This window comes from Leptinotarsa decemlineata, unplaced genomic scaffold (assembly GCF_025532065.1).
Source record: "Leptinotarsa decemlineata unplaced genomic scaffold, Ldec_3_MD MMD2_tig00000251_RagTag_RagTag, whole genome shotgun sequence".
In the NCBI taxonomy this organism is placed as follows: domain Eukaryota; kingdom Metazoa; phylum Arthropoda; class Insecta; order Coleoptera; family Chrysomelidae; genus Leptinotarsa; species Leptinotarsa decemlineata.
This window is the reverse complement of record NW_027412547.1, coordinates 5,982,448-6,007,524: the sequence shown is the minus strand read 5'-3', so window position 1 is coordinate 6,007,524 and position 25,077 is coordinate 5,982,448. Positions and strand designations below refer to the sequence as shown.

The window sequence follows — 25,077 nt, the reverse complement described above, 5'->3', positions numbered from 1 at the left end:
TATAGGTTGTTATGTAGGCTGATATAGGTTGCATCCAGAAATTTCCGGGTGATATGAATTCGAGTTAAATTAACTAATTTTCAAATGATCAACCTCATTAGAATTATGAAAAGGAGAAATAATCTCAATGACAGAGACTCTATCTCGATACTGTAAAGACTGTTACTGTAGATACCCAATGGTATAGAAACTATGTAAATTAAAACAAATGCCAAGCTTAGCCCTGTGTTCCTGTCGAATTGATATTTAGAAACAGAAGGCTTCATCTCCCAAATTCTTCTGCAGAAGAGGAATTCTTTATATAAAATTGGGTCATAGTTTTTATGGTATAACAATCGAACAACCAGGTACTTACTCATAAAATTAATATTTTTAGAAAGTGCTCAAGGGGGAATCACATGAAATAAAATATAGTATTTTAATTGAAAAAATCAAGCTTTTGAGTTTTGATTAACCAAGAATTAAAAAAAATCAATAAATCATTATTAGATGATAATATCAAATTTGATATACCTCGTTGCATCCATTTAGAACCATGTAATATTGATGAATACTCAAAAAAGCTCAATGCACTGATATCTGAATTTTATAAGAAAGAGTTTTTGAATTCACTCCTCAACCTCAAACTTCAAATGGAAGTTTGATGTTACCACACTGTTTATTCAACATCATACTACCCAAAGAAACACATATAATGAATATAATATGATCAACTGGTATTTATGAACTGATATTCGAATAAGATGTAATAATAGGTATAAAATTATCACTACATATTGAATTCAACAAATTTGAAAATTGTCTCAATTCAAATTGTTTTTAACGGCATACATGTTTTGGGGCCCCTATTCATTCAAATCTATTTTAACGACTTGTCATACTTGAGACAGATAATCCCTACATAACCCAGAAAGAGATTATGGAGAAAACTCGTATAGTGAAGAAAATATCAACCAAACATCCATTATATGACATCAGTCAATTTTTTAAAGCTAGGGATCTTTTAAAAATATCGGGTATCCGCCGGCCTAAATACTATTCGGCCGAATACCAGATTTGAAAAAATATTTATAGGTAGGTAATTGATTGCTTTATTCAATTGGTATCACTTAAGAAATACAATCAGTCACCACATAATAATTCTACAACTGCCTGGTTGGCCGAATGTATCTTTAAAACTATTTTGGAAAACAGTACTGATGTGTATAAAACTGTGTGTATTCATAATAAACGATAATAGTGATTATTATTACTGAAAAAAAATCTTTTGTTTCCAGTTAAAATATTTTCGCAATTTTTAACATTTGCAAATCTTATGGTACTTGAAGTAATAAAAATATTATTGGCTTCAAAATTATTACCCCATAAACTGTGAGATAGTATATGAAGACAACAGGGGAATATCGGGCTTAGTCACAAACAAATCATTTTTGAGTTATCCATGCCGTTTTGTAGCTAAACTGCGACTCTATCGTTTAGCTGTGAAGAACTGGATAAAAACGAGCTAGATTCCGAGATAGTAGCGTGGGAAAAAACGATGCTCAGGGGAAAAAGGTGGCGTAGTCCACCGGCACAGGGAAAGAATGGGCTGAGTCCGACCATGTGATATGTGTGCGCTTGCGCGTTGACTCCGCCATTGTTGTTTACAAGAGTCGTTCTGCGTTGTTCATGAAATTTGAACGCATTTGTAAGCTGTTATTATTATTATTTCAACTTAATTAACTGATTGAGAATGGAGTGTGACATTGATAAAAGTGTTAGAAAAGCAACAAAGAAGAGACAGTCGTTTGGTAGACTCACAGACGTAGCCAAGCGTCTAAGGCTGCAATCTCATATTACTGGAGATGATTGCAAGTGCAAGAGGCTGAATTGTTTTACCAATATTACAGACGAAGACAGGAAAGCAACAATTAAGTATTTTAATGCCCTGGGAACGTATGATGAACAAAGTTTGTACCTAACAGGGCTCATCACAGTTCTGCCTGTAGCTAGAAGGCGACCCCGTCAATCCGAGGCTGTTGCTGATTTCCATGAAGCAACCTACTGTTATAGGTGAGTAAAATAGTCCAGTTTTGTTATAAATCATAAATGTTAATGAGAGGAGATAAAGGCCATAATCCAGCAGAATTCCGTTGAAATAAAAAATTGGTGTTCATTTTTAGGGCTCGCGTCATGCGTGACGGAAAATATGAAGACGTCCCAGTCTGTCGCAAGGCATTTATTTCATTGCACGGAATAACAAAGAGGCGCATAGAGCACATCGTCATGTCACTGAAACTTGAGGGACGGGCTCCTACCCATGGTCGTGGAAAACACAAAAACAGACCGCACAAGTTGAGTGAAGCAAAGGTGGCTGCTGTAAAGAATCATATCGCTTCCTTCAAAGGACGAAATGCTCACTACAGCCTTCAGAAAACTTCTAAGAGGAGCTAAACGTGAAGAAGATGCATCTCATGTACATGGAGAAAAATCCAGGTTTGGCTGTATCATATGAATCGTACAGGTCAATCTTTGTGAAAAACTTTAATATCTCGTTCGGCTACCCACGCACAGATACGTGCAGTTTCTGTGACGAAACTAAGGCAAAAATTAGCGCATTAGAAGCAGATTTAACGAAAGGTCTAAAAGTGGAAAATGAGCTTAACACGCTGAAAATTGATTCACAAGTCCATTTAGCAAGAGCAAGCCGTTTTTATGAACTAAAAAAGAAGGCTAAATTCCTCAGCCGCACTACTTCTGATACTGAAGCTATTGCAATGGACTACCAGAAAAATTTACCACTTCCCAATGTCACCACTAGCGATGTTTATTATACGAGGCAGTTTTATTTTTATTCGTTTAATATACACCAGCTATAAGACAACGAAAGTGTTTTCTATAGGTATCCTGAAGGGAGGGGAAAAAGGGGGCTGATAACGTAGCATCCATGCTTCATGACTTTATACACAACTTCCTCAAGCCGTCGGTGAGAAAATTGCTTATTTTCTGTGACAGCTGCAGTGGACAAAACAAGAATTATACACTGTTCCGATTAATGCATTACATTGTGCACATGAAGAAACGGCTTGACTACATTGAGGTTACGTTTCCCATAAGGGGGCACTCTTATATGGAACCTGATAAGAACATGGGTCTGATTAACCAAAAATCTCCATGTGAGCTACCAAAGGATTGGCGTGAAGTATTTAGAAATGCCAGGACGAATCCCAAACCGTTCAAAGTTGTCAACTTTTGACAAGAAAAATTCCGGGCTTGGACCAACTTTCTAGAGCCTAGATACAAAAAAATGCCCCTTCGGTACCAGAGCTGTCAGGATCTTCCAGACTGAAAAGAAACATCCTCGCCTCGTGTTTTTAAAGCAAACATCTCCGGCCAGTTCAATAGTTCTGTCTTGCCATTGACTGGTGTGAAGGATGGACTAAAAGAAGGCGAATTTTATTCACCACCACGAACTTATTTTGGCAGGATTCCTATCAAAGCAGCCAAGTATAAAGATCTTCAAAAGCTCAAAAGGTTTTGCACGAATCCGGCTGCAGATAAATTCTATACTTCTCTGAAGAAAAATTAAATAAAGAGTTTCTGACATTATTATTTTTTATTGATATTAGCTTTCTAGAAACAATGAAAAAACGGGCTAGGTCCCATCTGCCATAGGACATGGCCTGTTTTTCCCCTGCTTCATCCTACCTTTGAATATAAAAATGGTTATTGCGACTCGCAGATGGCATCTAGGGCCTTCTTACGTTCAAAGCCATTCGTATAGATACCAACGATTAAGAAAATCTAAGAAAAAATGGTATGCCATTAATAGAGTATGGCCAGAAGGTTTTAAAAGTTTAAAATTTGATTTCTCACGAATTTCGTTTTTGTGACAAAGCCCGATATTCCCCTGTGGTCTTCATATCACAATGTCTAACATAGGCAAATTCCATGATTACAAAAACCTGTAACCCGAACATGGGATTCCATCAATGTAACATTTGATCTTCTCAAATAATCAGTCTAACTCCTTACCTAACGCTAAAATGCCTCCAGTGCTGGTACCTGCTAGCCAATCAAAACAATGGCTTATGGGTTTCCCAACTATTTTCTCTAATTCCAGCAGCATTTGAACCAAAACCAAACCCCTTATGCCACCTCCATCCAGACAAAGCAGCCGGCCATGTTTTGGAAATTTAGATCGATGTTTTTCGGATGCAGCTTCCATGCCAGCCACAGAAAGCATCATATTGAGTATATCCCGATTAGTTGGCCCAATTACCTGACCAATAAAAAAATATTGAGATTTCATAAATAATTTTAATGCTTCAAACCATTGAACTGAAAAGTTGCAAATTTTTTTTTAGGGTTTCAGTTTCAACTTGTACAAAATAAATATGAAACGAAAATTCACTGCATTATCATCTCGTATTATTTTTACTATGCTGTAAAATAAATAATTTTTAGTCCACACTTTGCTATTTCCAGACTTTCGGAAACATTTAGAAGTTTAGTGTCATGTACTGATCACAATAACTTCCAACAATGATCATTTATTCTGTACCCATTTTCTAAGGTGTGTTGAGCAACAGTGAACTTTTATGGTCTACGAAATCTGATATGCAATACATGCTCTTTGAAAGGATATTCAATAGATAGTCTGACATACTCTCAAACTTTTTAGTTTCAAATCATCTGAAGGAACAATTTGTTCAGGCCAGTCTCAACTCCCTACACTGTAAGTTAATGGGCTGACCCTTATCAGAAAACAACTACTCCCCTGGCTAATACCACGAAGGGCGTTGGATTATATCCCCGACAGGTGTCAGTTGTTCCTTTTTGTTCCTTTAGATGATTCGATTTATAGCCAGTCTCCAAGTATGCCCACTGACTATATGTGAAAAGTTTTCTATCCTTATACCAGGAATTGGTCAAAATTCAGATATGCGGTTGGTTATCTCGTTTACAGGCAGATGGGAGAGATGACAAACCTGTTGTTTGTTGTCCGTTTCAGCCTAGTTTGAAAAATGATACTCTGAAGGAATTCGATTTTCAATTATCGGAAATCATCGACTTTATGTTGATGACAGATACTACCTTGCACTGACGAGTGGCCAAACAGCCCGAAACCAGTCTGAAAGTGTGTTCCAATAATTGAAAATCTATTGTGGCAGTTGTTACTTTAGAAGTTTTCATTTATAGCCAGTCATCAAGTATACCCACTGACTATATGCAAAAAATCTTGCCTATACTATCATTCCAATATATCATCATCATCATCATCGTTTATTTACACAAAAGAAAAACAGTAACCATAATAAGGCTATACATTTTGCAAATAAACATTGGGAAACCCACAGAAGCAACAGGTGTTGCTTGTGCGTGGTGTAAATAAATTTTTATAACTTCAGATACTAAAATTAATAATGAGTATAAGGTTAACAAAAGGGTGAAATAAATATATACAGAACATTCAAAAACTTTGTAGACGTGTAAGTAGATATAAAATTAATCATATGTGGTATAAATAAAATAGATTAAAATAACCATTATAACAATCATAAGAACATCCGAGACTTTTATATATAAAATGAATCACATGTATAAGAAAAATCATTCGGATCACAAAACAATTGGACACGTGTAAGGATGAAATAGATCACATGGGAGGTGTAAATAAAATTTCTTACAAGTTGGAAATTGTCTTGCAGTTTTAAGAGTTACTTTCACGTTGAACTTTTTAAAAATACGATATAATTCATTAATGTATTTTGGTTCATACGGTTTGGTGTTGGGATAAAACTCCAGTAATATTGAGTAACTTACACGAGAAAATTTCCGACCAAGAAATCATTGATGGGTCTAAAAGTGAATGTATATACTGCTAGATATAGAGGATATAGTTAGGTATAAGCCTATTCCATCTCCTGAAGATGCCAACTTGATTAGTGAAAAATGCGTCGAGAAGATTATTGCAGTTCAGGTATTTGGGAGCAAAAAGTGAAAATGAAAGGGAAAATATATGCTTTCTATTATGAAACTCTTGATTACTTTCATCACAAACCTTGGGTGGTGGAATACCCTCATAAGTTCCATTAAATCTGCATCCATCAGTACATCCTTCCATATCCCGTGGACATCTTTTCGTGCCAACTGCAGATAGATAGTAAAGCAGGTTTGGTTCTTGATCTGTTAAAATAATATCGTAATAGTAATAGTTCCAATCAAAAACGGAAATTTTGTGTTCAATCATTATATTCTCCTACCTGGCAAAATCATGTGTCTTGCTGATTCACCACTGTTGTTGATGATATCTAAATCAACCCCAAATACCACGAGTGCTTGAATTATTGACACATTATTGGCTTTGACCGCTAAATGGATAGGCCTATTTCCATCTTTGTCGCCCAAATTTGGATTTGCCTCTTTACTTAGAAGGGCAACAACACAATCCAACCTGAATTAAAATAAACATAATGAAATTCTATGGAATGTTAACTTCTGAGAGAATAACAGAAAAGGGTTATGATACTTTTTTAAATGAAAGTATCTTAAAGTAATGCTAACGTTGATGTGTCTTTACCTATTAGAAACAGTCTGTCTCATACACAGAAGATGTAAACATCCCATTATTTCCAATTATAATACTCATTCAACTCCTTATAGTGTAGGAAAAAGTAAGTACTTATCTGCCTATTTGTTATACATACTTGAATTTAGCACTACTGAGGAGCTGAAGGTAAAATTTAAAAGAGGATATCAAACATTTTGGCTGAAGGCAAAAATACACGAAAAATATCCTGGACTGGGGAATTGGGAGAAAGCTTTTGATTTTAGCGTCGTTACAAACCTTTTATTAACAAAATAGGAACAGATTGAATATCACAGAAAGGAAAGACTTGTGGTTATTCCTAACAAAACTGAAGCCAAATATCCATGATTTGCTATCAATCCATCAACAACTACATCCCTCTCATTAAAATTATGACTATTTTGTGATTGTCAGTGTAGTGTAGAAGTTACGTTAATAATGTTCAATTTCAATTATATTACGACTGAGTAATAGTGTATTAATTACATATTTGAATAAATAACACAAAAAAATATGCAACTATTTTTTATTTTTATTTTTACCACACCGAATGGGGAGTTTTCTAAATAAAATTAGTGAGAATTGATTGGTGCCTTGTGCTGTGAGTAGATGTCAAAAAATTAAAGTTGGATGAAATCACTTTTTTAATTGACCAACTCCACTACTTTGACATCCACTCAATTATTCAAGTAACTAATCAATTCTCATTTTTTATTCGAAAACTGTTAATTCGTGGTTGGAACGAAGGTGTACGGCAAATTTTCATAGTTAGATCTAATCTTCACATTTTTTGTCGAGTTTTAAGAATATGGTAGAAATGTAACTGCAGGGAGTCAACCGAAACCAGCAAAATTTTGAATGAGGTCTATAATAAAAAAAAGTTTGGGAACCTCTGCTCCAAACAATATCTTGGGGATACATTTATCCGAATTTATTAGTGTTACAAAGTGATTTCATTCAATTGAACAAAGAAACATGTAATGTTTCTTGGGATTAATAAATTTATTATCATTATTTGACAATTTGATAGGTAATATATATAATTTAGGTTTGGTAACAATATTGCTTATTGGTATCAATGTCATTACTATAAACCTATTCAAGTAACAAGTAACACAATATTGTGAGACTTTCACTGAACAGTTTACAAAATCGCAACACGTGTTTCATTATAGAATGGCTTCGTCAGGCGTGTTCATAATTTCTTAATTCTACTTAATCAGTGCTTTATATCATATGACCTTCTACCTACTTGATGACTGAGTATAGGTATAAACTTATTGATAATTTGAGCATTATGAAATAAACTATCTACTCAATGACTAATAATTTTACCAGAGTTCAGGTATTGACTAATTGAAAATTTAAACCAATTTAAAACAATTAAAGTTTGACCAATTCATTATAATATAATAATAATAATATCCTTTATTCGCCATAAAAATAGTATTATAAGGTTTTGTCAAATATCATAAGAATACCATAAAAACACTAAATGAATTAATAAAAAATAAACAAATAAGGAAAAGAGATGTGAACATTTTCAATATAAATATCACTGTCTACGTGGATTGCAAATTCAAAATATTAGTTGGTGTTGAAGTCAAATGATAAGAATTCGTCAATACTACAAAAAGCGTTTTCCAAGCAGATATTCTTCATATAATTTGTAAACGATGTTGTATTTAAGTTTTTTATTTCTTCTGGTAGTTTATTTGATAAAATAGGACTATAATAATTTTTCGAAAAACGGCAGTGATTTAGTCTTGTGAATTCAATTTTGATCTGTTGTGATTGTCTGGTGTTATGTGAATGAAAATCGTTTTGATTTAGATATAAGTGAGGATTTTTTTCTACATAATTTATACACGAATAGACGTAAAGAGAAGGTAATGTAAACATTTTATTAATAATTAATGTTGTGTCAACGTCTTCTTGATAACCCAGTTTGAAGATAACTCGCAAAACTTTTCTTTACAGTCCAAACACTCTTTTTGCATGAGGCGAGTGCCCCCAAAGTACTAGACCATAAGACATATGGGACATGATAAGCAGTGATAATAGCTTCAATAGATGAGATGCCCATTAAACATCTTATAATATAAATGCTAGTTGCCACAACGAACATTTATATTACAATGTTTGCAAATAAAATCTATATGTTTTTGCCAAGAGAGCTTTTGACCCATTTGGAATCCAAGAAATTTAATTGATTCATTTTGGTCTATAGACAGTTGTTTGTGTGTAAAAAAGTAATGTTGCCTTTTAATAGTTTTCAATTTTAATTTATTATTTGTCAGCCATCTATTAGCATTCGACTTTGCTACTTTCATTTCTTTAACTATAGCCTCGTAGTTTGTATTTTGGAGCGTTAATGATGTGTCGTCAGCAAATTGAGTAATCTCAGAGTCATCTTCAGTCTTGAAATCAATCACATAAATCAAGTATAGAATTGGTCCCAAAACCAAACCTTGGTAGACTCCGTTTTCTATTTCTTTGGTATCAGATGTCTTATTATTCAAAAAAACCTATTGTCTATGTTCCGATAGATATGATCTAACAAGGTTAATTGAGTTTTCCTCAAATTTGAACCACTCCAATTTTTTAGGCAGGATTTCATGTGACACACAATCGAATGCCGCCTGAAGATCGCAGAACACTGTTCCTGTGTGGACACATTTCTGTGCTACCACCATTTCTACCAGCTGCATTACAGCGTCTGTGGTTGATTTTCCGTTCCGGAAACTGTATTGGTAATCTGGAATGATGTTATTATGTACCTCAAGGTGTTCTACTAACTGCGATTTTAGAGCAGCTTCAAATATTTTGCCGATTACGGGAAGTATTGAGATTGATCTCAGTTTACACAATTCTTCGGCATTTTTTTCTTTTGGTATTGGGATCACTTTAGTAATTTTAAGGCAATCAGGAAAAGTTCCGGATTTTATTGCTTCGTTTATCAACTTTGTTAAGGGTGTGATTATGATATATTTGATTATTTTTATTAAAAAGATATTTAGCTCATAATAGTCAGCACTGGTTTTATTTTTCATTTTATTTATTATATTTCTAGTTTCGTTAAAGGTTACTTCCCTTAATTTAAAGTTTGGGAAACAGTTAAAATTTCCTGGCAATGGAGAAGTTACATGTGATTGGGTTTGTACTATACTGTCATATACATCGTCTGCTGTGTTGATAAAGAATTCGTTTATGTCATTTTCGTTTAGTTTGATTTCTGAGTTTTTTTTGTTTTGTCCCTCTCTTCATTTATTATATCCCAACACGTTTTGTTAATATTATTCGAATCCTTTATTTCCCTGTTATTAAACTCTCTTTGAACGGACTTTAAACTAATTACCAATTTCCACATTAGAATTCAACTCTATTTGGTCATTCAGTAAATTTCCCGAATTCTTTAATCAATCCGAACGGTCGAGTTTCAAACCCTTTTCTTCCAAATGTAATATGTCACAGTTGTGGTTGAATTCATGCCCCTCTGCCAGAAGATGGTTTGCAAATGAAGAAACTTTTGTATAGCGAAATACGAGTTGTGGTTTTGTGAATTGTTCAATGAAAATCTCACAATAAAGTCTTACTTGAATACACTATGGATTACATCACATAGTACAAACCTGTTTCTCTCCACCATAACATGTAAGGCAGTTTTTTTTTCAAAATTCAAAGCATTTATGTGACAATTGACGTCGATGAGTGCTTCAATAACCTGTCTGGAATTGGCCCAGTGCAAAGGGGTACCCCCGTTCTTTATGTCTTTCAAGTAAAGCGTATTTGGATTGTTTTGGAGAAAGTTTCCAACATAGCCTGGATCAATGGAATCATATCTTTCGTCGTGGTTCTCGCCTTTGGTTGCAGTTATGTTGACATCTGCGCCGGCAAGTAGAAGAGCCTTGACGCAATCAGGCTTATCAGCTAGACAGGACATGTGGAGTGGCGTGTGTCCATTTTTGTTGCGACCATTCAGGCACCTTGGCGCGGAACCTTGAGCTAAAATCTAAGAAAATTTTGAAATGACAAATTCAATGAATACAAAAACTATGATATTCTAGCTGTGATACAGACATTGAAAAACAAGAAGACTGAGGATATATATGGAATAAGTGTCTATGTTGTTAAAAAGTGTGGTCATTTATTGTTGGACGTTCTTGAAAATATCATTACTACCTCTCTAAATGTTCAAGTTGGCAATAATCTCCTCAATCTATAAAAAAGGATCACCAGAACTACCTCAAAACTTCAGACAAATATCAATCTTGCCTTGCTTTTCAAAATATTTGAAACCATTATTTATGATCAACTAGTTAATTACTTCGATAAGAACTGAATCCTGAGTTCTCAGCAGTATGGTTTTATAAAAAATATGTCCACTTTGGATGCTATCAAGTCATCAACTCGTGCCATAAAAACCAGTTTTGAAAGAAACGAGAAATTTTTGGGAATCTTCACAGACCTAAATGCAGCTTTTGATTGTGTTGATCATGACGTACTACTGAGGAAAATGGAGTACTACGGAATAAGAGGAGTGGCACTCAAACTAATCAAATCTTACTTGTCCAATCGATTTCAAGTAGTTTGTATTGAAAATCAGAGAAGCACTCCTCAGTCAATAAATAAAGGAGTTCCTCAGAGATCAATATTGGGCCCCCTTATCTTTATTATTTATATTAACGATTTTTCATATATTGGGACAATTATGTATGCTGATGACACCACATTTGGCATCAGTATCAATAAAGGGGAATGTCCGGCTACAATCCTTGGGGAACTTATGGAACAAGCAAAAACCTGGTTCTTGACGAACAAGCTCATACTCAATGAAAAAAAAAACACAAGTCTTATTTTCGAATCCAGAATATCCTACAATGTAGAAAACGATCTAGACATGCTGCACACTAAATTTCTGGGTGTAGATGTAGATGTCAGGCTACTATGGAACATACATATACAGTACGATGCAAATGTATGGAATAAATTCGATATTCACAAAAGGAGCGTCTTTCGGAAGAAATCCAAAAACAGGTCAACTTTAATTTTTGACGGCCCATCTCATGATATTCATATGAAAGACGTTTCGTCACCAGTGTTGGCGTGATGACGTAATCGACAATTTTTTTAAATGCAAACAGGGGTCATGTGGCACCCCATTCAAAAGGTCTACTAGTCGTCTATTCAACGGTATAATGGTTTCAATATGTATTAATACAGGGTCAACCGAAATTATGTATTCAGAAGACTGGAATTACAAATAATAGTAATTCGTTGAACCAAATAATGCTATGCACCGCCACTGAGAGTAAAGTATCGTACTGTCTTCTATTGTTTTTGTTGATTAGAAAAAAGAAATGGTGATAAAAGTCCTACACTCTACTTGAGATTAGTCAATGTCATTGAAGTGAAGTATCATTGAAGCGGTTGACATTATTTCTAGAAAAATATTTAAATCACTTATAATCTGGCAATGAAAGTAACAGAAACCCAAAGAATCGAAATTTTAATTATGATTGGCTGTGGAGATAAAGTAAGGACTCAGTCAGAAGTTCGTGATTTATTCAATGCGAAATACCCCAACCGAAAACCCGTTTCTCAATCAACAATAAGTAAAATTGAGAAAAAGTTTCGAGAAACGGGCCATGTTAAAGATCTCCCTAAAAGTGGTAGAAAATCAATTTCAAAAGTCCAAAAACTTGATGTGGTACTTGCGTTCCAAGAAAACCCCCATACCAGCACGAGGCAAGTCGCACTGGATAATAATTTACACCAATCGACTGTTGTTAGAGTGTTGAAAAAAGAAAAGTGGCATCCGTATAAAGTTCAGCTGGTCCAAGAACTGTTAGAAGATGACTTTGACAGAAGAGTCGAATTTTGCGAAATCATGATGGAGCGCTCGCACAGAGATCGGAGTTTCATACAAAATATAATATTTTCAGATGAAGCTACTTTTATGCTCAACGGTCACGTAAACCGTCAGACTTATCGATACTGGGCAAGAGAAAATCCACATTGGATGGAGGAGCATAGCACACAATATCCACAAAAAGTGAATGTTTTGGCCGGAATTTTGAACAACCAGATAATAGGACCATACTTTTTTGAGGAAAGCGTAACTGGTGCTCGGTATCTACACTTTCTTCAAGATTATCTGATGCCACAACTGAATCAGCTATTTCCAAATAGAAATGATTTGTGGTTCCAGCAGGATGGGGCACCCCCACAACACTACGCCGTTGATGTACGAACCTACCTGGATACTGTTTTCCGAGGAAAGTGGATAGGAAGAAGAGGGCCGATCGAATGGCCACCAAGGTCTCCGGATTTGACCCCGTTAGACTTTTTTTATGGGGATACTTGAAGAGTGAAGTTTACCAAAATCGACCAAATGATTTAGAAGAGTTGAAGGAACGCATCAGAGCGGAGATTGCACAAATAACCCCCGAAGTTCTCGGAAACGTTAGAAATGAATTCAGTGCCCGGCTTTCACATTGCATCATAGCTGAAGGTCATCAATTTGAACATTTATTATAATTTTATTGTACTTCAATAAATAACATGTTTTGGTTCATCTTGTATAAATGAATATTGGCATGGTTATACCGTTGAATAGATGATTAGTAGACCTTTTGAATGAGGTGCCACATGACCCCTGTTTGCATTTGAAAAAATTGTCGATTACGTCATCACGCCAACACCGGTGACGAAACGTCTTTCATATGAATATCATGAGATGGGCAGTCAAAAATTAAAGTTGACCTGTTTTTGGATTTCTTCCGAAAGACGCTCATTTTGTAAATATCGAATTTATTCCATACATTTGCATCGTACTGTATATACAATTTGCAATAGACTAAATAGTTACAGTATTTGCTATAAGAAAAGTTAACTTATTAACCAATCCGCTACAATAACTACTTATTATGCATTGTTCGAATTCATTATTAGACATGGCTTGTCTGTCTGGAGCTCGGCAGCATACCATGAGTATCTTCAAACGAATTTTGAAGGAATATCTGACTAAAAATCCCCTATATTCACTTGACGAATTTTACATTGTCTGTAAAGTGTAACGTACGAGTTGTATATGCATACTTTCTTCTATTTTTGTAACAGCCACAAATGAACACTTTTTTCGTTGTTCCATGTGGTATTTTAATATCTCGTTTCCTCAAAAATGAAGCCACTTTTTCCGTTGGTTGTCCAAAATACAACCAACGGAAAAAGTGGCTTCATATTTGAGGAAACGTGGCTTCATATTTGAGGAAACGTTGCTTCATATTTGAGGAAACGTGGCTTCATTTTTGAGGAAACGAGATATTAAAATTGCATATAGAACAAGTAATACGTTGGGAAAGTTAGTTAAAAATAATAAAGACAATACATCCAAATTCGAGAAATCAAGAGTATATAAATTAAAGTGGGGAAACGTGTCCTAAGGTATATATTGGTGAAACTGGCAGAACATTTAGGAATCGAATCCAGGAACATCATACGAGCTATGTAAATAAGAAAACAAATTCAACATATTCAAATCATCTTCTAGAAAAAAATCATATCTCTAATGAAGAGTTCGAAATTTTGCAAATAGAAAATAAAGGTTTGAAACTGAATCATTTGGAAGTAATGGAAATTAGTAAACTTAAAAATTCAAACATTCTAATAAATGACCAACTAGATTTGAATAGATCACCATTATTGAACCTGTTTTCTTAAAATCCGAGAAAGAATTAGTATTGATGTAGATATGAGGTAATATGTTTTAGATAATCATAATTCAACAGGTACTTTAGGTAGAGGTTCAAGTAATTTTTTTGGAGGTAGTCTCAATTATGGCTACCTGTAGTATATAAATTTTAATGTAAGAAACTTATGGAAATCAATTGAGTGATTACCAACAGACTGGCTTCGAAGTATTACTTTTTGTCAATGCAGTACAGATCTAACAAAGATAGTAGTGGCGTGGAGTACACATCTGAGACTGAGACAAGATCTGTTTCAACAACTAAATTGGATCAGTAAGTTAGAACTCATGAATAAAGCCACAAACGATGAAGAAGCTTTCAGTGCATAAAAACTCTAATAAAAATTGAATAATACTGACGACTGTGTCAAGGAGATATACAGATGCATTAAGAAAACGAATATTTCAAATTAAATTTTGAAACAGTCGAGTAGCAAACAGCACTGTGGTCTTAGTTAGATCTGTTTTGCATTAACGAGGAGTGATACTCGGAAATCAATCTGTAGGTGATCACTCTACTGATTTTAGCTAGGTCCTGCTGCTGGACGAACGATCAGCATCTGCGAAACTTTCAATATAATCCAATGTCCGTAGCGATATTAGCCAAAGAAGTATTCGTTTTCTGTGTACTGTACTGTGTACTGTATACTTACAGCAATTATATCTTTGGTTGTAGTTGCAGCATAATGGAAAACCGAGTTAGACTCATGGTCGAGATGCTCCAAAGAACAGTTTGCTGAAACCAGAATATGCACCATTTTCAAATTCTGTGTTGTGATTGCCACTTGCAAAGGAGACATTCCTGTCTCTGTATCAGAACTATTGAGAAAACAGTTGATCCTTGCATCAGTAAACGAGTCATATGAGCCAAAATATGCTGCCAGATGTGCCAAGGTCCAAGTAGGATGTTCTGACAGAACATCGCAGATTTTTTGTAAACCATGGACGTTACACATCTAAAAGAGAAGTGAATGTTGGCACCGATTGATATACAACCAATGGAAAAATCATGATTACCTCTTTTGATACTTCTATAAAGAGTGGTAGCTTGTCTTTAAGAGTTACAAACTTAGCTTCAGCTTCATCCAAACTATCTGTTCGAAATAAGCTGAAATGAAATTAGATAGTTTTATGTTGGAATTTTCATACTGGAATATAATGTAATTTTTGCAACATTTTCAAAAAATACTGCAGTTGTTGCAGGCCCATTTCGAAACATCTTTCCTATATATTATTATTATTATTCAAATAGGGGTACATCCTAATATATAACAAAAATAATAACAATAAACATCAATTTACATAAAAAAACAATAATGAAAAAAAATCTACTAATACTTGTTAATAAAGACTACATACAATAATTAAAAATACACAAAAATCCTTTTAAATAAGACTGGTAGAGAACTTTACATTTTCAGGTAGATTGTTATACTTAATAAATCCTTTAAAAATTAGTGTTTTAGTGTTGAACAATTTTGTTTGATTATTTACATACAAATAACATCTTATTCTAGTATTGTACTGGTTTATTCAATCATTATAAATCACAAATTTGTCAAAATATGAAGGTGAAAGGTTATGTGACATTTTGTAAATATATATCAATGTTAACTATGTAAGCCTACTTTCTTTAGATAACCATTCTAGAGTATTCAACATTAAAGATATCGGAGTACTCCTATCACATCTCAAAATAATCCTCATTACGCAATTCTGTAGTTTCTGTAGTGTTCTCATCTTATTTGAATCAGCTGTGTATAAAAGAGTGGGATAATATTCGAAATGTGGTTTATAGAAAAGTTGTACTTTGACATTTCAGTAAAGTATAGATAAAAAAACTTTTCTGTTGCTCAGAAATGATTCTTATTTGAAATTTACCAAAAGTGGATATGTATTTGGAAATAGTAAAAGTAAAATATCTATTGAATTAATTGTATACATGTAAATACAGTTATGACTTTTTTTAGATAACTTAAAGAATATACCTTAAAATCACATTTACAGTCCGTTATATGAAATGTAATTTTTTATACTGTCTAAAAGTTGATTGATCTAAACATTCATAAATTTTTAGTTTCTATATAATTAAATTTCAAGTTAGTAGAGTAATAAAAAATTGAAAATTACTACTTTTCCTAACTATTAGCAAAATTGTGAATTTATTTTTATTTCATCAAAAGTAAAATAAGAATATGGAATACAAAATCAAAGTATTCAAATCATTCAAATCAGGCTCCTTATTTCAACTTTTTAGCTCGAACAAGACAAAAAAAAATCGTTTTTAACATTCAAAAACACTTTATTGTGAGATTTTGACTAAACAGTTTTACAAAAACCCAACACGTGTTTCGCCATACAATGGCTTCTTTGGGCGTGAGTACAGACACGTCCAAAGAAGCCACTGAATGGCGAAACACGTGTTTAGTTTTTGTAAAACTGTTTAGTGAAAGTCTCACAATAAAGTGCTTTTTGAATGTTAGTTATGAATGTTCATCAAGTATCGGCCAATTCCATCATATATTTCACCATATAAAATCGTTTTTATAGCAAGCATAGTTCTGAAACAGCACTCCAATGTATTTGACATTCTTTTTCGGGGAAGAAGTTTGGAAGAAAATGAAGTAGTTGATGTAATAATTTTGGATGTCGGGAGGGCATTTGAAAGTGTGGACAGAAGTAGATTAATGTTGTGATACCCTCATTTATTTTTCATCTCCAACACATAAAATTCTAACTAAATTTCACAATAAATTGTATTTATGAATGGTGCTCACTGCGAATGAAATTCAGATGAAATACAGCCAAAAAAGAACTGTTAAACCTTATAATTGAACGAGTGAAAAAATCAAATATTTGGTTGACAATGTTCTGATCTTCAAAATGCATGCCAACTACATATTCAAATCTATTTATTTCAAAGTAAACTTTCGATTTACATGTTGCAGGTAGTTTAATACATTTACAAAAATGGAAATATTCAATACTATTATACTTCCACATTTCAACTACCACTCTAGCATTATACACTTTCTGAATAAAAAAAATCGATAGTTTGAATACTAGTATGGAGGAGTTGAAGAATATTTTTTACACCAATCACTTTTATACCTGAAAACAACAAGATGTGAGCATATAAATACTTAATGGACAATAACTTATACACCTTATTTTATGTTACTACATATTTCTGCTTATTGTGAGTCATACATTAGTATAGGTAGCAAGATATTGAAGCATGGGTCTTGAAAGCAATGGAAGAAATGCAATAAGCTCATGAGGCTGCCGTGTTTTTCGGAGAAACACTTCTAAGAGAAGCATGTACTTTAGCTCTTTTGATGATATTAAAAACTACTGAATACTGTTTAGTTGATTTGACTGCAACTTTGGTTAACTATATCTATTGTTTGAAAAACAAAATAGGCAAAAAAAATAGGCAACTACATGAGAACTTTTGCATATGTTTCTAATTAAGATCAAGAATTAATAGCAGTTGAAAATTCTACCTGAAATTTTGACTTAATGTTTCTGTTGTTGGGCGATGCAATACTATTTCGTAGTTCATTTTGGCTCCCTTTTGCAAGTTTGGTGGCGGAAGGTAAAGCACCAGTCCATCTTCACGGGCGTAAATGTCTCTGGAACTATAAGATTGCGGTTTTCCTTCTACCACTTTATTCGATGGAGGATCTGAGTTCAGGAAACTCAAAAGAACTACAAAGAGTTATTGTTTTAAAAGTTTATAATCATAAAGTTGAATATTTTCACCATTTAATCCAGGGACAAACATTTTTGAAGGGATAAATTCTGAATTGATTTACGCAATTTTTTTCAATTTAAAAAAATTATTCGATAAAATGTACTGGGAATCCCAAATATAATCTGTCAAAACTACTTCGATGAAAGATTTTGACAATAAAATTTTGTTTTAGCACTCAGCAAGAGCACAGATTATTTTGAAAATTGTTTTCATATTCTTCTGTTTTCAGAAACGGGACCACAGAGTAGGCGACATCTGAATTTGATAATTCGAACATCAAACTTTGGGAAAATATCGACTATTGAGAATTGAGATCTTATCACACAAAAATGCCTTTTTATTTTTTTTCATGTAGTCGAAATGAAAACGAATTGTTTATTTGTTCACAAACCTTTCATTATATAGATGAATACTTTTTCACAGAAAATGACAAATGCTTTTTGGCCATTCTGAATATAGTAATGAAAAATCATAAATAAGAGCTAATTTGAACAGATTTTTATAAAACATGATAAGTACATAATAATAACAGATCACGGGTTTTTCCCGATTGTACGTAATAGACACGACCTATTACAATATTGATGACATACGCAACACTGGAACAAACTTTTCCAACTCGAATATATAGGCCATTATCTTGTCAATTGTCAAATTGTCATTGTGACTTGTGTCATTTTTTTGTAAATTCCTTCATTATCGGCGAGTGTAAGAAGAAGATCCGATTTTTGGTTATTGCATGTAAAGGTTATTATGTGTATGATCCAATAGAAGTGAATCTGAAAGCACATTTACATTATGTTACATTTTGAGGGACCGAATATGGATGATTATGAACAAGTAAAGTATTCACTCGACTGAATTATGATATTGTCATTTTGCTAATATTGTATAAGGAAATTAATAACACATGTTGCTTTCAAGTCATTCATAGTTTTTTACATACCTACATGTTTTGCTGGTACCAAACCCATATCTGCATGACTTGAATTTATACACGCATTTACACCAAAACTTGAACATTTGTTGAATTCACAAACAACTTTCATTATAATGGCACACAATGACAGGTCTCCCTTATCAGAACCACTAGATTTTGTCAATAAAATTTTTATATTTCAGACCTATGAATATGGATACGATGACTACGGAGGACATACTGGTGATCCCAGTTTGGATGAATACAATAGGCAACATTTTAAGATACCTGATAGCGTAAAAAATTTTCTGGTATACTTTCGTAATAATGTAAACGAGGGTTTAGTTTTTGAACTTCAAGCACTATATGAAATCAGTTGGCCAAAACTGACTGAGGAATATTTTGAGAAACGATCATGGCCAGAGGAATCTGAAGTAGCTGCCATTGTGGACAGTGATCCTGTGAGTATTGAAATATATCTATCAGAGCAAGCAGTATTAGCAGTAGAGCGGTATTCTACCATTTCAGGAACTCACATTAATTATAAACTCGTTCAATGACAGTCTTTTTACAATCACATTCTAACAAAACGTCGAATTTCTTAAAAATTGTATCTTTTCCAGCAACCTACTTCATCACTTCAACAAGGTAGTTTTTCCTTAGTTCTGTTGGTTGGGTTACAAAATTCAATTAGAAATGAATGTGATTTCGTCAAATCCATATGATTACAAAAATAAGACGAATGCTACCTATTTTTTTATCCTACATTATATGCCTTCCACAATTGATTCCCTGTTTGTAGTTTTTGTACGGTTTCATTGAAAAGAAAGCTGAATTCAAAAGAACTCATTTGCAGCAATAAATAAAGACATATGCTTTTCTAGAGTAAAATTTCTTGTCTTTTGACTATTCATGATATTTTCACCAAATAATAAAAATCTTAATGAATATATTTGAAGAATGTTTTGTGAAAATATTAGAAATGAATGAATCAAGGTCCTCAGCATACGATCATGAAAAGAGTTTTTATTAGTAGAAGAAAGTTCCTGAAATAATCTACTTTTGATTTTAAATTTGTGAGTGACCTTGTCTATGAAAGTAGACCACAGCACCAAGTTTCCACTTCAAATTCATGATCAGAGTACAATGAATAAGTATACTGAAATATTTTTTTAATCCAGTGAGCTATAAGGTGGATGACACACCGACTTACCTTCAGTTCCCATTTCAGACACATCTTTCAATTTTTCTTTCATTTTGCTTCCTTTGTCAAAGAACTCTTCTTTTAGTTTTTCTCTTACTTCTTCACTTTTTGATATCAGTTGTTTTTTGTAATAGTCCATTTTTAAATCTATAACAATACTCTGTCTCAAATGACTCTTTGATATACCTTTTGCCTGGTGATTTGTGAATGAACTCAATGAATAAATAATATTGATGTTTATAGGTCAAGTATTATTGATTTTTATTTAGTATCAATGGTAATTTGAACACAAAACATTTCCATTAAAAATTAATAGATGGTTTGCTCATAAAAGAAGAAAAGAAAAATTACTGGGAATAATAAATAATATTTTTGTTGAAGGTATTCATGATTTTGTATAAAGAACTTTACTTCCGGCACATCTATGCGAGAATTCAGGGTGGACCAACTTTAGAACAACGTTTCAACTCTTTTTACAATTACTGTGATCTCTTCAACTACATTCTCAGCGCTGAAGAACCAGTACCATTAGAACTACCAGACTTGTGGCTGTGGGAACTTATTGATGAATTTGTCTATCAATTTCAATCCTTCGCTCAATATAGGGCACGTCTACAAAATAAGAAGCCCCAGGAGCTTGAAACGCTGAATTCCAACAACAAGGTATGGAATGTGCTTTGTGTATTGAATGTTTTACATTCTCTTGTGGATAAGAGCAATATTAAGCAACAACTGGAAGTATATGCAAGCGGTGGAAATCCTGATTCAGTATCTGGTGAATTTGGTAGCCATTCATTATATAAGATGTTGGGATATTTTTCACTAGTGGGGTTGCTGAGACTCCATTCATTGTTGGGTGACTACTACCAAGCTATAAAGGTGAGGATAAATTAGACACATATTAAATCAATTCTTTCACATATCTGATCAACAAAAAATTAAAAATATTCAGTCTAGACATGGTTTTATTCAAATAACTTTCAAGAGCAATAATAAAACATCAAATATCTCCAATACAGACAATGGTTTCATATCTATACTATAGGTTGTTAAGATTAGCATAAATTTCAGGGTTCTCAACTGAAAGGACTTCATTTATGAAGAAGATGGTTCAGCCTGTCAAATGTAGGAAGAGCTTTCTGAATTCCGTTATGGTCTCGCCCACTAGATGTGCGTTCGTTAGAAGACTAAGAGAGAGAGAGAGAATTCTCTTCCTAGATTTGACAAGCTGTATAAAAGAAGTTTTTTTTTAATATATTTCTTTACACGTTTTGATGAATGTTCCACCATATCTCCCTTAGAAAATTTTCAATAAATGTTTGATAAACAATTTTTTTCAGGTTCTTGAGAATATCGAGGTTCACAAGAAATCCCAGTATGCTCACATTCCAGCATGCCAAATATCCACTTCTTATTACGTTGGATTTGCTTACATGATGATGAGAAGATACTCTGATGCTATTCGAACTTTCTCTTCTATTTTGTTATATGTTCAGCGAACCAAACAGCTGTTTGCTTCAAAGACATACCAACACGATCAGATCAACAAACAGACAGACCAGATGTACCATCTACTGGCAATCTGTTTGGTACTCCATCCTCAATGCATTGATGAGTCTATTCAACAGACTCTGAGGGAGAAGAGCTACCATGAAAAGATGTACAAGATGCAATATGGTGATCTGCAAGAATTTGAGAATTGTTTCGTTTACGCCTGTCCCAAATTTTTATCTCCTTATCCTCCACCAATTGATTCTGTACCAGGAGATTATTCCAAAGAGGCAATTCAACATCAGGTGGCCATGTTCAAGGTAAGAAATTAAAAATTGTATTTTTTGCGATGGGTCGGTAGACAATTGAGCATCATATTGACACTTGTGTGTTTTCAGGATGAAGTGGCTCAACAAAAAACATTGCCAACTATTAGGAGTTACTTGAAGCTCTACACAACCCTACCGTTGAGTAAATTGGCAACTTTTATGTCCCAGAACAACAGGATGAGCGACGGAAAGAGAGATTTAGATAAGGAGATGCAGAATTTGATAATTCACCTGTTGTGTTTCAAACACAAAATGAAGAATGTAGTTTGGTCCAAGGGGGCTTCTGGATTGGAAGGAAAATTCCAAAGTGGATCAGAGGTGTGTTAACTTTTGCCGGAATTTAAATTTTCTTGAGTGTTATTACTTCAACTTGTTTCTGACAAGATTTTGAAATTTTTTCAATATGTTGATTTATCTCTGTTTTTAAAATTCCCATAACTGTTGATAAGCCATTTGAGATATGGGACCTTTCAAGTCCACAAATTCTGTGTCAATTCCTAATATGATTTTCAGATACCAGAGGGTTGTTCTGAAATACAATTGAGAAGTATATTGATAGTGAAATAATTTTCAAGTTGAAATAATTTTTATTCATGATTGACTTGAAAATGCTAAATCTGATTAAAAAAGATGAAGGTCAGAAACACAGTGTCGTCTTCCGAGTCTTTTGAACATGAGTTGAACTTAGAACTACAATCAAAGAAGTTCTACAAAAAGGCAGCTAGGACCGGCCTTTTGGGGGAAGAGGGTTTCCCCATTTTCGAAGTAATGTGAAATATGTTAATAACAAAACTATATTATATTGTTTTGCAATAAAAATATTTAATCATCAGTTGAAGATGAACCAAATGGTCCAAAGCAAGCCGTGAGAAGGGAAAGTAATAATGAAATTGACAAACTCAATTTCAACAATTTGTTGGAAACCACACACACATCATCATACAAATATTACACTTACCTTTTATTCTGTTGATGAGTATTTTCCTTTTGTTTACTTACTCATGCTAGTGGGCACTGCCCTCAAAAATGATGCAATGTTTTAAAATCTGTTTTTTCGTTAAACAGCTGTCGCCCCCATACGAACGACAACTCTCAGAAGTTGAGAAACTTGTGCGAGCTAAGGACTAACGAGGTCTTACCTTTTAACGTGTGTTTCCTAACAGGGTTGCAGAATCATCCCAGCTTCAACCAAATAAATTCTCTTGAGAACAATATCTGGTCGAGGCGGGAATCGAACCCACGGCCTTCCGATCGTGAGTCGGGCGCCCTACCACCGCGGCCAATTCCATAATGTATTCAAGTATATACAACAATTACTCTTTTGAAACAATTGTTTTTGGTGGCTCCCAAGAGAGTGGAGGCTCTGAGTTATATAAGTTGATGTCCTAGTTTGTAACAATCAATTATTTGTTTTTTTTTTGTTGCAGCTTGACTTCTATATCGACAACGACATGATTCACATTGCAGACACAAAAGTAGCCCACCGATATGGAGATTTCTTCATTAGAAAGGTCTTGAAATTTGAAGATCTCAATAGAAAACTGCATCAACTAAAACTGTAAAGCAGTACAATCAATTGAATTAATTTTTTAAATAAAATTAGTTCCAAAAATTCCAGTGTATATTCATTTTTTTGGCAGATCCCGTATCAATGTGGAATAACAGAAAATTTCCTCATTTTCTCATGGAAGTGTGAAAACAAAATTAAGGGAGTTGAAGAAAATGATCTTGATCACAGAATTTCTAAATGGTTTAGAATAGATTTTTACAGCGATATTGGGATAACCGCATAGGTGAAAACTGCATGTACCTCCTTTCATATTTTTAACCATTTTTTTGGCAGTAATTTTTTCAAAATCAAGTAAAAAGATGGTCATGACGTCACTAACATTTAATATAAACCTGGCAATACTGTAAAACTTATCCGTATCAAATAATTTGATTTTCTTCTTCTTCATCCTGTATTCTTGTTGTTCTGCCTGTGCCTGCGACAGTTTAGGTGGATTTGATGGTTAGATCCGAAATTATGAAGCGTTTTCTATTACAACTTTATATTCGAAATTTTGTTAAAGAGATATTTGATATAGAAGTACTAATTGAATAGTTATGTCATATATTCATGGAATATATGGAATCAATGAAGTCTTGGAGCGCCAATTAATTTTTATTGTTGTTTTTATTTTTATCCTTGTATTAAAATTACTACAGTATTCATTCATGTACTTCTTGAAGCTCTACAAAAATCATATATATTTCGGAGTGTGGTTTGAAATGGATGGTAAGTCCCGGTGGTAGTGAAGTCACAGTCATTTTTGAAACTTCCAAATAGAAAAATTTTGACAGATCAAAAACTCACAACGGACTTTTCTATTGGTTGTAGCAGAATCACCCTGTATTTCGAATAGATAATTCTGATTCATCTGCTTCAACTAATTCAATTTGAAGTCATTATTGAATGAGTCGTCTATCTAAAGGGCGCTTTATCAGCCATTGTCGATTTGAAAATCCTATTTGTTTCAATAGCGTATCACCCGAATTTCATATGCCTACACATCATAAGGCTTTTCATATCTACTGTGAAGAAAAGGTCTCATAACCAATATGAATGATTTGGGCTGTTTTGGAGACCTGTGTAATAAATAATTTTATATGAAGTAAATTGATGGATGTAGCTGTTACTATATGGTAGGAGATCATAATGTTTTTCTACCATTTTTTTTGTAAATCATAATGTTCAGGTACTCAATTAAGTTATTGCCTACAACCTACAATAGATATATAAGGGCTAACATTATTATTTATTTTCAGTTTATTGTAATTGCTTGAAAATATCCTTTTGGGACGAAACTGCACTGACATTGGTTACCTACAAATAAAAGTGGTAAAAAAACAGAAAATTTTATTTCTCATTTTTCATACTAATTAAGTGTTTGCGAAGTTAGATATCGAAAATAGTGTCATAAACAATAATTCATGGGAATATTAACATTTCTTTTTTTTTCTGGGTCGACATAAATTACCTCTTGAATAATTTCATTCCATTCATTTCATGAATT

At 33.6% G+C, this 25,077-nt stretch overlaps 2 protein-coding genes across 4 annotated transcripts in view; one reads left to right on the top strand and one right to left on the bottom strand.

Annotated features, from left to right (window-relative positions):
- iPLA2-VIA (calcium-independent phospholipase A2 VIA) overlaps positions 1–19,151 on the bottom strand; it is a 36,977-nt gene extending 17,826 nt beyond the window's left edge. Inside the window, exons 1-8 of one of the 3 annotated variants that reach the window (XM_023162968.2) lie at positions 19,029–19,151; positions 17,828–18,032; positions 15,339–15,429; positions 14,975–15,277; positions 10,204–10,583; positions 6,246–6,436; positions 6,044–6,168; positions 4,015–4,261 (exon numbers count right to left, since the gene is read on the bottom strand). In XM_023162968.2, the coding sequence (XP_023018736.2) occupies positions 4,015–4,261; positions 6,044–6,168; positions 6,246–6,436; positions 10,204–10,583; positions 14,975–15,277; positions 15,339–15,429; positions 17,828–18,032; positions 19,029–19,101 (1,615 nt within the window). In that variant the 5' untranslated portion in view covers positions 19,102–19,151. Of the gene's footprint in view, positions 1–4,014; positions 4,262–6,043; positions 6,169–6,245; positions 6,437–10,203; positions 10,584–14,974; positions 15,278–15,338; positions 15,430–17,827; positions 18,033–18,086; positions 18,280–19,024 lie in introns of those variants that run through there. The other 2 variants (XM_023162969.2, XM_023162970.2) reach the window with 2 other exon arrangements.
- eIF3l (eukaryotic translation initiation factor 3 subunit l) lies at positions 18,758–23,633 on the top strand. Its single transcript, XM_074173583.1, has 6 exons — positions 18,758–18,918; positions 19,201–19,458; positions 20,583–21,080; positions 21,542–22,012; positions 22,091–22,339; positions 23,449–23,633. The coding sequence occupies exons 1-6, from the start codon at positions 18,877–18,879 to the stop codon at positions 23,581–23,583; spliced, it is 1,653 nt and encodes a 550-aa protein (XP_074029684.1). The 5' UTR covers positions 18,758–18,876; the 3' UTR covers positions 23,584–23,633.
- Positions 23,634–25,077: the final 1,444 nt, after the last annotated feature.